Here is a 17,495-nt window from a genome sequence, read left to right as displayed (position 1 = left end):
TAAGTGCTGCCTAGATGCAAGCTGATCAGGTTGGAAACCGTTCATGTCCCACAAAGGGCTCAGTCTTAAGCCCATTTTACAGATGAGGGAACTGAGGCATGGAGAAGTGAAGTGACTGTTATGGGCAGGGAACGTGACCATTTACTGTTATATGATCCACTCCCAAGCGCTTGGTACAGTGCTCTGCACACAGTGAGTGCTCCATAAATATGATCGACTGACTGTCTTTCCCAAGGTCGCGCAACAGATGAGTGGTGGAGCTGGGATTTCATTCATTATTTCAATCGTAATTATTGAGCGCTTACTGTGTGCAGAGCACTGTACTAAGCGCTTGGAAAGTACAATTCAGCCACAGTTAGATTAGAACCCAGATTAGAACAATTAGAAGCCAGATACTTGTGATGCCCAAGCCGTTGCTGTGTCTACTAGGCCTCACTGCTAACAGTGGCCATGAGTCACTAAGACGGCGATGCCGGGAATTGAAGTTAGATGAATTTAGCATAACGGGGCCCGAGTCAATGATAAATTGGGAGAGTTCTTTTTTTATGGTATTTATTAAGTGCTTACTATGTGCCAGGCACCTGTACTGAGTTCTGGGATTGATACGAGCTAATCAGTTTGGACACCGTCCATGTCCCACAGGAGGCTCACAGTTTGGAGGCCCATTTTACAGATGAGGTAGCTGAGGCACAGAGAAACTAAATGACTTCCCCAAGGTCACACAGCAGACACGTGGCAGAGCTGGTTTAAGAACCCAGGTCCTTCTGCCCGCCAGATCCGTGCTCTATCCACGAGGCTAAGCTGCCCTTGTGGACAGGGAGCGTGTCTACCAACTTTGTCATGTTGTACTCTCCCAAATGCTTAGTACAGTGCCCTGCACAGAGTAAGTGCTCAGTAAGTGCCAGCGACTGATAAAATCATTACCGCAGCGAGGCTGACAGATTTGGTTCGGAAGGGAGCACCCCTGAAGTCAAACCTGGCCTTCGGGTAGTGTCTGGTGGTGAAAAAGGATACTCCGTCGACTTTTTCTAAGTCTGAAGGGAGTGAAAGCGAGACAGCCCCAAGTTGCTGAAGTTACAGTAGTTCCAAAGGAAGTGGTATCTTCTGTAACAAGAACCGGGGGAGGGCTGGAAAGCTGTGCTTTGACTGCAGTTAAACCACCTTCTGCTCGGTGTCCTAGTTGAGTATTTATGAGGCTTGTTAATTATATAGCTATGTTAATTAGCTGATTTTATCACTTGTGGTTTAACATTATGAGATTTGGGTTGTAATTTCTAATGATCACTTGTCAATGGCTTGTTAACTGGCAGGATACACTCTTAAAATAAATTTCAGAATTATCCTGTCAGTGTACTTAGTTATTATCCCATAAGTAATATAAACAACTGGAAGCACTTGTGCCAGATGCTAGAATACACTCCCTTATCAAGATCCATTTTACACTGTCAAGTTGTACATGAAATCTGAGGGCTGGAAACACCATCTGTCTTGTAACTGGGTAAATTGGGCAAATCGAGTTCCATTCCACTGCGCTAATGAGGGACACGTAAGTAAATGTTTAGAGGAACAAATTTGGTAGCTGGGAAAATGATGATCCATTTCCAGGAGAGTTAACCAGACTGTTGACGTGTGAACTGAAAACCTCCGACATCCCCGGGATATTGATCTTTTAAAACTCCTTTTGCGCCAAGTAGACTGTAGTCGACACGTCTCAGATCGCAGGAAATTGTTAGAAGTACGGCGAAGCGATCTGGGTTGGTCTTTTCATTCTGAGAGATACGGTTCCTGAGGCGGTTCAGCACCTCATTTAGAAACGACGTCGATCGGGGGGGTTTCATTTGCTTTTGTTGCCGTGCCAAAGCCCGGCTCCCTATCTCCAGCCACATCTAGGATGATCGAGCATCCCACGTTCGTAGTTCCTTTCCCTGCGAGCAATTTTTCAAGCAATATTTCACAACAGTTCAGCGAAACCTATAGTTGGTGGATGCAGGGTTCGCCAGAGTTGGGCGTGATCTGGAAGCCAGAATTAAATGCCCCATTGTATTTCTGAGGATCCCCAAGGCTCTCCCCCAAACTATGGGGGGCCCGGTCCCCCGTACTCCTTCCCAGTCCCCCCCGACTGATGTTGTTTTAGTCGGGGACTTGGTTGGTTTCTGGGGGTAGCATCCTCCAGCACCCAGCCAGCTCCACCCCAAAAACACTGGGCCCTAAAGAGGGGGCATGGATTCCCCCTGTGAAGATCACTTTAATCTATGTAGTATAAATTACTTATTTATATCAATGTCTTTCCCCCTCCCCCCAACCTGCCCAAGACTGTAAGCTTGTCGTGGACAGGGGAACGTGCCTGCCTACACTGTTGAATTTTACTTTCCTAAGCGCTTATGTACAGTGCTCTGAATAGAGTAAGGACTCAAGAAATACCACTGATTGATTCCCCACTTACCATGGGGAAGCAGCATGGCCTAATGGATAGACCACGGGCCCCGGAGTCAGAAGGACCTGGATTCTAATCCCGGCTCCCCTCCTTGTCTACCTTGGGCGAGTTACTTAATTTCTCTGTGACTCAGTTCCCTCACCCATAAAATGGGGATTAAGACTGTGAGCCCCACGTGGGACAACCCAAGTATCTACCCCAGAGCTTAGAACAGTGCTTAACACAGAGTAAGCGCTTAACAAATATCTTCATTATCATTATTGTTATTACCAGTGCATCCTGAGGGCCCTTGGCTATTCCTCAATCAGTCAGTCATATTTATCGAGGGCTTACTGTGTATGCAAAGTCCTGTGCTAAGAGCTAGGGAGAGTCCAATCCAACAGAATTAGCAGACACCTTCCCTGCCCGTAATGATCTCAGTCTCGCTTCCGCCCCAGCAACGTAGCTTCCTCACAGCTGCAACAAACCCACCACTTCTGAGTGCGGCGTGTCTTAGCCCACCATCATTTCATCCGTTGGAGAGTGTGGTCCGGCCTGGTTTTCCCAAGATGGAGAAGCAGCCACATTGGGATCATCTCCCAAGGTTGTGGGGCAGATGTTCGCTTTGATTTCCAAACCTCCAACGTGTTTTTGCGTGTTCAGTCTGCCTTCTGTGGTGCTCAACCAACCAAGAAAAAAGCAAACACCATCCAGTAAGAGCAACATCTCATTTTCCTAAAGTAAGCTCATTAAAATGAATTAAACTCTTTATTTAATCTTCCTACCAATTATCCTTTTAATATGTCCCGTAAATTTCAAACGTATTCGCTATTAACCTCTGATTCATTAGAAGGCTTGTTCTATCTTTGTTTATTAAGGAGGATATACTGTATTCTTGTAACTATTATTGAGTTTCTCCATAACCCTTTTATATTGGCAAAGCGTTCTGAAGTCATTTGCATTAATTCGTCACTACTTACCCTTCAGCACATAAGAGTGCATAGGTGCTTTACAAAGTAAACAGAAGCACGATTCTGGTAAATCCCCGAAAATGACCCAAATCTCTTGTTATCTTGAGTATCATAACCGTCCTTTCTTTCCCCTCTCCCCTTTTCACCATCAGAGAAACCAAGGCAGGAGCAGGGCTGCACTTGAAGCAGTTTTCAGGAGCCATTCAAACCTTTGAAGAGGGAAGTAGCTTGGCCTAAAGGATAGAGCACAGGCCTGGGAGTGAGGAGATCTAGGTTCTAACCCTGCCTCTACCACTTGTCTGATGTGGTGACCTTGGGCAAGTCACTTCTCTTCCTCTGTGTCTCGGTTACCTCATCTGTGAAAAGGGAATTAAGACCGAACCCCATGTGGGACAGGCACTGTGTCCAACCTGATTAGCTTGTATCCACCCCAGCACTTAGAACAGTGCCTGGCACATAGTAAGTGCTGAATAAATGCCATTAAAAAACTGTAAAGTGGGAATTCAATACCTGTTCTCCCTCCTAAATTGACTGTGAACCCCATGTAGAGCAAGGACTATATGATACAAGTGATTAACTTGTATCTACCCTGTGCTTACAACAATGCCTGACATATAGTAGTGCTGAAAAAATACTTTAAAAAAAAATCCTTGAATAAAGAATAATCATTTGGTGGCCTTTTGTCAATTACTGCCACAAACAAGAACCTGACAATAAAGCAGCATTTTCAGGAGATTATTTGCTACCCTATTGATTTGGTCTATTATGTGGCCTCAGAGACTCCCACATCGAGCTTGGGGATCAGAGAGGAGCAGAATTACCTACCTACATGGTCACCTGGCTTCTAGGAGCAGTGGGTGGATCAGACTGAGAAACTCTCCACCTGTTAGCCTCCAAAGCCCTCTGTAACTTTAATAATAATAATAATAATAATAATGATGATAACTGTGGTGTGTGTTCAGCGCTATGTGTCAAGCATTGTACTAAGTGCTGGGGTAGATACAAGATCATCAGGTCCTATATGGGGCTCACAGTCTTAGAGGGAGGACATGTATTGGATCCCCATTTTGCAGATGAGGGAGGCCCAGAGAAGTTAAGTGACTTGCCCAAGGTCACCCGGCAGACAAGCGACGGAGCCAAGATTGGAACCCAGGTCCTCTGACTTCCAGGCCCATGCTGATTCCCTAGGCCAAGCTGCTTCTAGAAACTAGAACCTCTCTGAAGGTCAGAGGGTTATGTCTCAGCAAGAGGAGCATTTCCCTGGCCTGCCCCATTTTGTGTAAGATCACAATCTCTGTGAAGGATATGGAATGACGTCACCATAGAAATGCAAAGGGGATCCTTAGTAGGGTACTATTATCTTGAAAGCTAAAAGGGACACGCACCATCCGTTGTGAATCTGTTGTCCAGCAAATAGGCTGTGGGCTTTATCTGTACTGGACTGGGGACCTAGCCAGTTTTGGTGAACCTACAGAGAACTGTTGCTACAGAAAGCCTGAGGCTGAGCCTGCTCAGTAACACTGCCCTCTTGGCTGATTCCTCTGCTTTATCCAGCAGGCCATGATGCAACCTCACTGCTTCACAACGGTGAGGAAAATCTACCCTGTAGCAGTCTCTTTTCCTAGTTTCCAGCTGCAAAAATACTTGAAATCCCAAGATGGGGCATCCTGAGAAATTTCTCCCCCGTGTTGCAGGTGCATCTCCTAAGGAGTGGTAGCTTTCCTGAGGAATTGACCATTCTTGAGGGAATTCATCCTGGTTTTCCTTCCTGCCCTCAAAGGCACTACATGCTCATGTAGCCACTTCTTGCCTCTACTGCAGCTCTGGTCCCCTACTGAAGAGAGACTTGGCTCTTTAACCCATCCCCGAGATCTCCATGACAACCAAACGATCAGTGTCGATTCTCACTTGAGCCAACTGAGGCAGGCTGAATCAATCCATCAGTACGATAGAATTAGCAGGCACGTTCCCTACCCATAATGGGCTTACAGTCTATAAAGAGAGTCAGACACTAATAAGCATAAATAAGTAATTTACAATAAATTACTTAAAGATATGGACATAAGTGCTGTGAGGTTGGAGGAATGATATTACCTGTTTTTTCTTCCCTTCTGACAGCAAGCAGTTACCTCAGAGGTTACATGAGATTGTGAGCCCTTTGAGGGCCAGTGTCTTGATCTCATCCTTGTCTTTTTTTTCCCCCCATGCTTAGAACATTGCTTGGCACATAGTAAGTGTTTAACACTATTACTGCTGCTACTACAGAGAAAACCCCCCAAAGACCCCAGGCAATGTTTATTAAGGGCTTTGGAAGGCCAACCTTTCTTTCTCCATTCAGTCAAGACGGCAGGGGAGGGATGCTGTGCCAGCATAATTGCCCAAGGAAATCTATTACATAACTGGGAAATTGTCTCTTGGAGCGGGATTCGTTAGCTCAAAATGCAACTGGAAAACATTGAGGTAGAAAAGAATCGCTTTGATGAGAAGACAAAGAGGGTGGGGGCAGGCAGAGACAAAGACCGAGACTCTTAAAGTTGATGAATGTTGAAGAGGGAGAGGAGGAAATTTCTGATAGGACCGAATGTACGGTAATTATTTCAGCTTGAATCAGTGTCCTCAGGAGAACTGATAACTGAGTAATAACTAAAGTCTGAGTACATCATTGTTATTGTGGAACTAAGCCCAGTGTGTACTACCTGTGAAATGTATAAATGTACACCATGTGAGAAACATGTTAAATTGGTTGACTCTGCTTGTTTTAGCTTGTTCCCTGAGATCCCTGCCTCTTTTAATTATCATAATGAATGTCTGAAAGAGTTTGCCGAGGAGATACTCTATATTATCGGAGTCCACCCACCTTTCCCGGGATCAATAATGACAGTTTGTGGATATCTCTTGTGCTCCGTTTCTCTGAAAGTTGGAGACATTGACTTTGGGGATGTCTTGTATGTGGAATGGTAATTAACCCAGGACCATGCTTCAGTTGCTCCTCAAAGTTCCTTTCATGGAAGACTTGTCTAGAGTATTCAGCAGGGTGTCTCTGCCGTTCACATCAAAAACAAGAACCCCGGATGAAAAAAGAATGGAGGAAAAATTGCAGATTTTCATTTTTAAAGGATGATGTTTTCTTCCTCCCCCTCTTCCTCTTCTATCTCCTTTCCTCTTGGATCCCAGGAATAGCTGAACTAGGAACCAAAGCCTCTTCAGCCTTGGATAAAAATGGGTAGACCTAGTTTGACAGGTCTGAGCGTTATTCTGAGTCATTACATCCCTTTTGCGTGATTGGCCATACACTCTGCCTGATGATGAGTACCCCATGGTCAAATTCTGGGTTTGAGAGAAATTGCAATTTTTGAGAGAAGGGTTTTTCATGTATAATAAGGAAACTCCATAAAGCATCTATTCAGTACCGATGAGAGAATTGGCTGAGAATAAGCCATCATTAATTCAGGTGTTGTCCTTTGTGCCCGGTATCACCAACAATGCCAAATGAGGTATCGGAAATAAAAGATATATGCATGGGAGCTGGTGATATTGGGAATTTTTGTGTTGTTTCACTTCCCTTTATAGATTTTTCCCTTCCTGCTCATCCTCTTCTCTTGGAAAAAAGCTACGGCTACAACTGAAGGATTTGGATAAACAAAGATTGACTGTAATATCCTCAAGAGCAGAATATATTGTGCAGAACTGGGGAGGGGATGCATTGACCAACTCTGTTATATGTACTCTCCCAAGGGCTTAATACAGTGCCTCTGCACAGAGTAAGTTCCCAATAAATACCATAGATTGGCTGGTTGATCTATTAAATTACCTTGCGTTTTTTAGTTTTGTTTGTTTTTTGTGATATTTAAGGACTTGCTACAGACCAAACCCTGTACTAAGCACTGGGCTAGGTATAAAACAGTCTGATCTCTACCACTTGGAGAGCTCACAGTCTAGGGGGAAGCCCTCCAATGGTGAGAGGTTGCTCTGTTGCTAGTGACAAACTTTTGTAAGGTCAGTTAGTCAGTGGTATTTAGCGAGCACTTACTGTGTGCCGAGCACTGTACTCAGCACCTGGGAGAATGCAATGTGACAGAGTTGCTAGACGTATTCCTTGCCCAAACATGGTGTAGAAGTCTTGATGTTGCTCTCTGCTCTTTCCTGGTATCTTTTGGACTGCAAAGATCATATCTGCTGGGCTGCCTTTTGGTCTGAAACCACAATGGCATTCAGGTCATGAGTGTCTAACTACGTTCTTCAAGAATCAGTGCCTACAGGAATTGTATCTATCCCATCACCTAAAACAGTGCTTGACCCATGATATGCCCTTAACAGGTACTACAACAATAAAATCTTGCCAGCAATAGTAAGATTCTCCATAGAGTTGTCCTTTGTTTCAAAGATGACATTAGTTTCCACAATCAGCTGTTTCCCCTTTCTTCTTGAACATGGTGCTTATGGCATCTCGGAAATTGTTGTGGCATTTACTCTTGTTGCATAAGTTAAGAAAAATTAGCTCTAGGCTGTAAGCTCGATGTGGGCAGGGAATGTGACTGTCATATTGTTTTATTGTGCGTTTCCAAGCATTTAGTACAGTGCTCTGCACCCAGTAAGCATTCAATAAATATGATTGATCGATGGGTTGTTTGAGGAAGTGCTGGTGCAGAGCTCTGCACACAGTAAGGACTCAATAAATACTACTGATTGACTGACTGATCAAGACACCATCTGGTAGACTTCTGCAGGAAAGCCAGTGGATCCTAGTGCCGTACTTTTTCTCAAGTTCCGCATCCATAAGAATAATAGTAATTTACAATTGTGGTATTTTTTAAGTGGTTACTCTGCACCAGGCACTGTACTAAGCACTGGGGTACACGCAAGGTAATCAAGTCGGACCCAGTCCCTGTCCCACGAAGGGCTCACAGTCTTCACCCCCATTTTACAGACGAGGCACAGAGAAGTTAAACAACTTGCCCAAGGTCACACAGCAGACAAGTGGCAGAGCCCGTATTAGAACTCGGGTCCTTCTGACTCCCAGGCCCATGGTTTTTCCACTAGGCCACGCTGCTTCTCGGTAGGAACTGGTTATTTAAATCACTACGTACTTGTACCGGTGGTATTTTCAAGCATTAGATACTCTCACTCAGACCTTTACCTTTATCATCAAAGAGGCCTTTCCAGCTCAGAGCACAGAGCTCACGGAGGTATAGGAATTTCTATAGTACTTTGCATTCCAGTGTGCATAGGTCTCCAGTGAGGCATATATCCCGAGGCACTCTATTGCTGATCAGCATGTGCTCGTGGAAACCAACCAGTGAACACTGGCTGCAGTGAACCCTGAAGCTATCCTAGTTTCCGTTTCATTGTAAACCTAAACTTGATTCCCAGTCATTTCAAACTCTCATTGTTTGTCCTTGGAAGACCTCTTAGTTCTGGATTCTACCTCTTCTCTTCGCTGGCCACCGTTTTCCACATTTGGGCGTCAGAACGGCAACACAGCCAGTGGAAAGAGGATGGGAGTGGGAGTCGGGAAACATGGGTTCTAGTCCCCATCTTTACCGCTAGATTGATATGTGACCTTAGGCGAGTCACTTAACCTCTCTGAGCAGAGGAGGCGGGGGAGGGGGCCGCCAAGGAGCTGAGCCAGGCAAAGGGGGAGACACCAGTCTGAGATGAAGAGAAGGCAAGGGATTATAAGGTCCTATTGTATTGGTCTCTCCCAAACAGTAGAGTACTCAGCCCACAGCAGGGAAAAGCAGAATGAATTAATGACTACAGCCCAAGCCTGGGAGTGATAAGGACCTAGGTTCTAATCCCGACTTCACCACTTGTCTGCTATGTGACCTAGGGCAAGTCACTTACCTCACCGTGGGCAAGGAATGTGTCTGTTCACTGTTATATTGTCCTCTGCTTAGTACAGAGCTCTGCACACAGTAAGCGCTCAAGAAGTATGATTGAATGAATGAGTGAATTCTCTGTGCCTCAGTTACTTCATCTGTAAAATGGGGATTAAGACTGTGAGCCCTCTGTGGGACAGGGACTGGGTCCAACCTGATTATCTTGTATCCACGCCGGCACTTAGTACAGTGCCTGGCGTATTGTAAGCACTTTACAAATATTACATTTATTAGTAGTAGTAGTAATAGTATTCATTCATTCAAATGTATTTATTGAGCACTTACTGTGAGCAGAGCACTGTACTAAGCCCTTGGAATGTACAGTAAATACCATTTTTTGATGGATGGATAAACAGGCAGAGACCCCAAAGTAGCCCTATGCAGGAGAGTGACAGCTTGTCAAGGAGGGACAGGAGGTGAAGGTTTGCACACCCTTGACCCTCACACACTAGTCACGTGTGAACCCAACTTTCCTCTGGTCAGTCAGGTCACCTGGCACCCACCCCATTAGGAGAGAATAATGTGGTGTGTTGGTTAAGACTGGCTTCTGGAGCACAGGCCTGAGGAGAGAGGCTTCTCCGGTTTGAAAGCTCCACATCAGGATCAAAGTCAGGCCTCATTTGCGGCCTTGTAATTTCACTTTTGCGTTAAATTTCCAACGGTGAATACTAATTGAGATGGGAAACTATGTCGCTGATCCTGAACTCTACCTGAAAATGAGATACATAGAACAAGAAGCCTTTTCTTTGTTTTCACAAAAATAAAAAATATAAATGCTCCAAGGAGATTTCTGCTTATCTGAATACTGAGACTGTAAACTCCTTGTGGCCAGAGATCCCATCTACAAACTCTATTGTACTGTTCTTTCCCAAGTGCTTAGTACAGTGTTCTGTACTCGGTAACCCGGAAAAAATACCATTGCTAGATTAATGGATTGACTGATGAGAAACAGGTTAAAAAGTAGCTCTTTCCTTGGTTGATAGTCAATCCTGAGGTAGGTATCCCACTGTCTAACAATGAAAGATAGCATAAAAAACAAAACAAAACAATGAAAGAAGAGGGATCTAAAAAAAAGCTATATTCACCAGGGTTCTTTGACAGTGAAAAGACTATCGTTTAAAAGATTATCCTGTATCTATTTCAGTGCTGGGCATACAGTAAGTGCTTAATAAATGCCATCATCATCAACAAGGGTATTTATTGAGCACTCATTCTGTGCCGTGCACTGTACTAATCACTTGGGAAAGTAGAGAACACTAGAGTCGATAGACACTTTCTCTGCCCACGACGAGCTTACACTCTCTAGGGGTAGACAGACATTAATACAAATAAATAATTTATCATGTCTAATTTGTCATTATCATGACTCGTGAAAAAGGACATTTTGTTCAATCTGGAACTTCTCGGTCTCTCTCTTGATTTCCAGGTTCCAGATTCAGAGAGGGTCAGCAGATCCAAACAGGTACAAGAGCGTCGGCGACAGTTTCCGGACCATTTTCCGTACCGAAGGGTAAGCCCGATTCCGGCCACGGAACGTGCCGCAGGCTCACGGACACTTACGGCCACGGGGCCGGTGTCGTGGAGCGTTTTGGCAGTAGGGGTGTCGCGAGGGGGAGGGGGCGGGAAGCTGCCCTCTAAGCCCCCCATCCCTCTGGCCCTGCTCCCCCCTCCACTGAATGGTTAGCAGCCTCCAGAAAATGCATTTCAGGATGAGCAAAAATTCCCAACTACTACACATCCCCGGCGGAGGTGCTGACAAAACCATCTCCTCCTGGTTCAGAGCACATGTGTTGGTGGGGAGGAGAGGCTTGCGCTGGCAGTGGAGGAGCTGACTGGGGTGGTCACCAAGTTCCGGCAGCCTACTCCTGGTTCCCCACTTTCACCCGGCTAAAGTTTATCTGCAAAGAATCCAACCTCGGGAGCGTGCACAAGCATGAAAAGTTTCATGCTGGTGACGTTTTGCTACTTGTAACATTTTCTTTCCTCGGTCCTTCTAAGTAGTTAGGGCGATTTCACCAGTTCCATTGGCGAGTTTAATATGCCAAGATCACCACTGAGTGGACCCAGTAAAAAGCATCAGAAAGAGACTTTTGCATCTGCACGGGGTGCGTTGAAAATAGATGTGTCAAGATTATGTGCGTCTTAATCAGTGGTATTTATTGAGCACTCGCTGTGTGCAGAACACTGTACTAAGCACCTGGGAAAGTACAATACAACAGAATCAGGAGACATTATCCCTGCCCACAAGGAGTTTGCAGTGTACAAGATCTAATGCTGCTAATGATTCCTGATCCATTAGCCAGCTAGTGGTAGGGAGATGGAACATTAGTCCTTTTGATCCTTGTTGGGTGATCAAAAACAACAGGGCAGACAAAGATATTTACATCCTTGGATGACTTCCTTGTGACCCAGTGGTTGATCAGACTGGCCTTGATTCTGGAGGGCTGGTGCGCTACCTGCTCTCGTCCTTGCAGACTGTTTCACTCTCTTGAGGGTGGCGGAGGACTCTCGAGTAGCAGGATGGAGGAGTAAGGCTTGGAGGATGGAAATGTCTGAGATGCTATCTTGGCCAGAGGGCTGATGTGCTGCTATCAGAGTCATTCATCCATCCGATCAAATTTATTGGGTGCTTATTTAGTGCAGGGCTCTAAGCATTGGGAGAAGGCAGTGTAAGAATAAACAAACACATTCCCTGCCCGAAATCCTCTCAGGCAGGGTGCTCCTTTCACCGAAAAGGCTCATATCTCTTCTTTATGTCTGAGAGTAGCTGACTGTTGAGGTTGGCCTGGGAAAATTGGGATCCCAAACAGAAATTTTAAGCTGCAGGATGAGAGCAAGGGCTCAGAGTCAGTCAGTCAGTGGTATTTATTGAGCACTTACCCTGTAGAGCACTGTACTAAGTGCTTGGGAGAGTACAATATAACAATATAACAGATACATTCCCTGCCCACAACGGGTTTACCGTCTAGAGGGACCGTGGTGGGAGGGCGGCAAAGATCCCCGGTTGTTTTGCTAGGTGATCCCATGGTGGGAGAGGTGAAGGGGTGTGTCGCGACACTTGAGAAGTAATACTAGTTATGATAATATCTGTTAAATGCTTACTATGTGCCAAGCACTGTACTGAACGCTGGGGTAGTTGCAAGATAATCAGGTCAGGCCTCAGGCATGATAGGAGAGATATGTTAAAGACCGGAAGACTAAAAACCAAATCGTGTTCTGCAAATCGTTTAGGGCTCCCTTTGAGTTTTCGGACTGCAAGCAGAAAGAACTTGGCAAACCTCCTGTTTTGTACCACACTTTCAACCCAAGCACACACACACACACACACTGTTTATCCAAAGACTCTATCAAACACGAAATGCCAAGGCACTTAGAGATTTGTTTAGAAATGGTTTTTCAGAGCTGCATTTAAAATGTGGGTGTTTTTTTTTAAAATTTGGGGGACTGAGGGAGAAAGGAGAGGAAAGATGCAGAACGTTTCCAATAATGAATGGTTAAATGGTAATCTAATCCAGCTAAAAACTTCCTATTGAAGAATCTTGTTGATTTAACATTTTTAAAACTTGCAAGAGTGCTTGGTGTTTTCAGATTCTGATGTTCCTGGGCATCGGCTATCTGTAATCAGAAATGGGTATTTTCCGAAGAAGAAAATGAAAGCGGGTCCCGAAGGTACTATTACCTGATGCAGTCATACTTTTGGAGTTAACGCTGCAAAGTGCTCTCCGCTCTTTTCCTGTTATTACTCAATGCACAACATTTCCATCTAGACCTCTTTGTGCATATGTGCCATTTGTCTGTACCAGCTCTATGGAGAGACAACGTCGTACCTCCGAGGCAGTTAAATTAAAAGGAAACAAGGTAATAGGGTGAAAATAGTTCTTTTTCGTTTGGTGAGAGAAAAGCATCGGTGCTGCCGACTAAAACTGTACCAGCTCTCCGAATGTGGATGTGGGAGTTCCTTTGTCTTGTCCTTGATGTGTTTTTGGAGGAACTTGGTGTTTCTGCTTTGATATCAATAAGTACAACAAACATTCAGTATGTGTGGTCCTTGTGTGGTAACACTGGCCTTTTTCCATAATGCACTTATAATTGTTTTTATGCAAATGAACATATTTTCTGTAACTCCTTCTAGACCTGATGCACTGCAAGAGTGTGTTGTGCTCTGTTTTTGACACCGTTTTTATAAGCACCTCCTTTTTTCTGAATTTAGCATTAATGATTATGAACTGCTCATCAGAGGTGTTACGGAGTAAAGGATTGTAACAGTCAGCAATTTACATCAATATAAAAAGGCTGTTAAGTTTCTCCCTATCTCCCCTTTTATTAAAGAACCAGGATTACTCATTCTTTGAAGCAAAAGTTGCGAGTGCTTTGGGGTGGTTTTAAATGTCAAAAAACAGTAGTAGCCATTTCTATTAAATTGGGAGGGGTCAAAAGTGCCCACTCCCCGGGGCTGACAGAGATGACAGATTCTACATTTGTGGAGCTGGACTCTCGGACTTGGTTATCCCAATCAGTGGTATTTATCGAACGCTTACTGCCTGTGGCGCACCATACTAAGCGCTTGGGAGGGTCCAGTGTAACGGGAGCAGTGTGACGTAGTGGAAGAAGCACAGCCCTGGGAGTCAGAGGACCTGGGTTCCAATGCCGGCTCCGCCACTTGTCTGCTGTGCGGCCTTGGGCAAATCACTTCACTTCTCTGTGCCTCAGGTAACTCATCTGTCAAGTGGGGAATTAAGACTGTAAGCCCCATGTGAGATTAAAAACTTTGTCCAACCTGATAATCTTGAAGGTATCCCAGCGCTTAGTACAGTGCCTGGCACATAGTAAACGCTTAACAAATATTATAAAAAAAGAAGTTGGTAGACACATTCCCCTCCCACAATGAGTTTATCATCTAGAGCTTATTACAGTGCTTTTCACACAGTAAGCACTCAATACATATGATTGGCTGACTGACTGATCCAGAGTCTTTGACACCGAGAATTTCCTGTCAGGAAACTGGAAAATGGTGGCTTTCTGGCCTGCTAACTCTTTGAAACCTTACCCCTCCCGGTCTTAATCCTCTCTAAAATTCCTGCCCCCTTCTCACCCCAACGCTAAAAATGAGAAGTTGGCATCTGTGGTTGGTGTCACTAGCCCTTCGGGAGACAGGGATAGAGTTTAGAGCACCAAGATAAGTAAGAGCTTTGTGATCCAGCACCTCAGCATTTGGAAAGCTCCATTCACTGGAGTTTCCGAGGGCCCTAAGACTGGGCAAATTTGGTCAGCTGATCCTTTGGCAGAAAGGAGCGTTGGCATCAACTCTTTGCTAATATCATTAGCAATTTCCGTGAGCTTCACCTTCCCATAGTGGGGGATTGGTGAAGGAGAAACAGTGCGGCCCAGTGGAAAGAGCAGAGGGCTTGGAGTCAGAGGATCTGGGTTCTAATCCCTGCCCTGCCAGCTGCTTACTATGTGACCTTGGGCCAGTTGCTTGGTTACTCTGTGCCTCAGTTTCCTCCATCGTAAAATTGGGATTCGATACCTTTTCTCCCTCCCACTTAGAATGTGAGCCCCGTGAGAGACAGAAGGTCATGGGTTCAAATCCCTGCTCCGTCACTTGTCTGCTGTGTGACCTTGGACAAATCAGCTAACCTCTCTGTGCCTGTTACCTCATCTGTAAAATGGGGATTGAGACTTGTGAGCTCCACTTGGGAAAAGGGACTGTATCCAACCTGATTTGCTGGTATCCACCCCAGCGCTTAGTACAGTGCCTGCTACATAGCAAGCGCTTAATAGAAAAAGAAAGTGACCCGGAAATGTGGACTTCAACAAGGAAAACTGAGTATAGTAGCTAGACTAAGCTGGAAAGAGCACAGGCCTGGGAGTCAGACCACCTAGAAAGATTGGCTAGGTATAAAATGACTGCACATTGAATATAAGTAGGCCAAATAAATGCTATCATTAAAAAAGCCAACATGGAACTGGTGTATTTTAAGAGACATGGAAAGGAGTCGATCCCCTTTAACGATGGAAAGCGTCTCAGATGGAACAGGATTAGAACAGGGTGAGGAGAAACTAGAGAGGCACGGAGACGACCAACAAATGTGATTAAAGGAGTCAAAAATGGGTCTAATGAAAGACCATTAAAGGAGCATTCCACCTGAACAACAAAAGAGAAGACTGATGGACAATTTGGTATCTCTTTGAGTCTATATAGGTTTTTGGTTTTTGTTTTCTGGAAAGGATACTTACTGATCCAGTCTTCTCCATATCACAGAGGGCTGGACAAGAGGAAACGAACTGAAATTAAGGCGGGAGAGGTTTCAGTTGATTATAAGAAGAGCTTCTTCAACATCAGGGGGTTTGGACCCTGGAACAAGAGATCAGTGGAGGTTATTTTGACTGTCCCCATAGCTCCAGCATTTTGGGCGTCTCTCTCAGAAGCCACCAGAAGTGTGTCCTGTCCCACTAGACAGCCCTCCTGTTGGCTCACATTGTTAATCCAGCCAATATCACCGATGGGACTTATTTAGCATACACTAGGTGCCAAGCACCGCACTAAGCACTGAAAGACAAGATCATCGTATTACATTTGGACACTCTCCCTGTCCCTCGCAGGACTTACCATCTAAGAGGTAGGGAGAGTGTGAGTACCTTATCCCCATTTTTCAGACGAGGAAACTGAGGTTCAGAGAGGTGAAATGATCTGCCCAAAGCCAGGCAGCAGCCCATTGACAGAGCTGGCATTAAAACCCAGGACTCCTGACTCCCAAGCCCATGCTCTCTCCTCTAGGCCACCACACCAGAATCTATAGGCCTTTTGTCCAAGGCAGTTAATCACCTTTAAAACCTTGTAGAAATAATCCCGGCTGACCTGGTCACTTATTCCCTGCACTCCCTGACTAATTACTATTGGTTTCTGCTGTTAGAGCCTGACTGAGGCAGGTGTGAGAAATGGTGTTGACTCAGAGCTGTGTTTTCTCAAGCCACTGAAAGAAGACTGCCATTTCCAGTTTTGCGTCCAGCCCTGGATCAGCCAATCGCCCTGAATTGGGCGCACAATGCTCAGCAAGAGTTTGCATTCTGGATTCCCGCTTGGCTTTGGGTGGCCTCCCTTATAGGCCCTTAGGGAGCTTAATTTACAATGCCAGCATCCCAACCCAGGTGGGCAGAAAGCTCAGACATCTTGTCAGAGCCATTCGCAGCAGAGGAGTGGCAGAACCAGCACAAAGCCGACCTCCAGGAAGACCCACTCTCTCTCATCAACCAGTGGTATTTATTGAGCGCTTGTGGTCTGCTGTGTGACTGGGGGCAACTCACTTCACTTCTCTGTGCCTCAGTTACCTCGTCTATAAAATGGGGGTTGAGACTGTGAGCCCCATGTGAGACAGGGACTGTGTCCAACCTGATTAGCTTGTATCTCCCCCATTGCTTAGAACAGTGCTTGATGCATAGTAACCGCTTAACAGATACCACAATTAATATTATTATTATTATCATAGCATTGGAGGGCACTATCCCTGCCCTCAAGGAGTTTATAATCCAGCAGGCGAGAGAAATGTTAAAATAAATTACAGGTAGGGGGAATAACCAAGCATAAATATAGGGTTGGATGTGGGAAGGGGGTAGAGTGAGCATCTAAGTGTTTAGGAGGTGAGCGTCCAAGTGCCTAGTTGACGCGGCAAGGCTAACGCGGTAATGGTGGGGAGATGAGAGATTAATCAGGGAAGGCCTCCTGGAGGAGTTGTGATTTTTTTTAGAAGGACTTCGAAGATCGGGAGTGTAGCGGACTGTCAGACATGAAGAAGGAAGGGGGCCTTTGAGACAAAAACAGAAAATGAAGCCAGTCTAGCTCTCCCCGCAAAGAGTCAAACCTCCTTTTATTTTGGTACCTAACTCCAGAGCGGAGCAGAAACGCCTGGTGTTTTATGGACCACTAATAGTGGGTGTCGGTGTCAGGGAATCAAGGCAGTGTGACTTGGCGGAAGCAGCTTGCTGCTCGACTCAGAAGACCTGGTTTCTAATTCCAGCGCTGACTTGATCTGCTCTGTGCCTCAGTTTCTTCACCTGTAAAATGGGGATAAGAGATACCTGTTCTCCCTCCCTCCTAGACTGTGATCTCCATGTGAGACGGGGAATGTGTGCGATCTGATTATCTTGTATCTACCCCAGCGCTTAACATACTAAGTGCTTAAAAATGCTGTAGCTAATCATAAGAGGTCTAGAGTCTGGCTGGAATTCTTCCCA

The 17,495-nt window shown here is 45.3% G+C and overlaps 1 protein-coding gene across 2 annotated transcripts in view; it reads left to right on the top strand.

Annotated features, from left to right (window-relative positions):
* Positions 1-17,495, top strand: part of SLC25A21 (solute carrier family 25 member 21) — a 338,712-nt gene that overhangs the window by 212,562 nt on the left and 108,655 nt on the right. For both annotated transcript variants that reach the window (XM_029079168.2, XM_007662483.3), the window contains exon 3: positions 10,690-10,773. In XM_029079168.2, the coding sequence (XP_028935001.1) occupies positions 10,690-10,773 (84 nt within the window). The remainder of the gene's footprint in view (positions 1-10,689; positions 10,774-17,495) is intronic.

The sequence above is a fragment of the Ornithorhynchus anatinus genome, chromosome 14, assembly GCF_004115215.2.
Source record: "Ornithorhynchus anatinus isolate Pmale09 chromosome 14, mOrnAna1.pri.v4, whole genome shotgun sequence".
Taxonomy (NCBI): domain Eukaryota; kingdom Metazoa; phylum Chordata; class Mammalia; order Monotremata; family Ornithorhynchidae; genus Ornithorhynchus; species Ornithorhynchus anatinus.
Note: the sequence above shows the minus strand (reverse complement) of the source record. Positions and strands in the feature narration are given on the sequence as shown.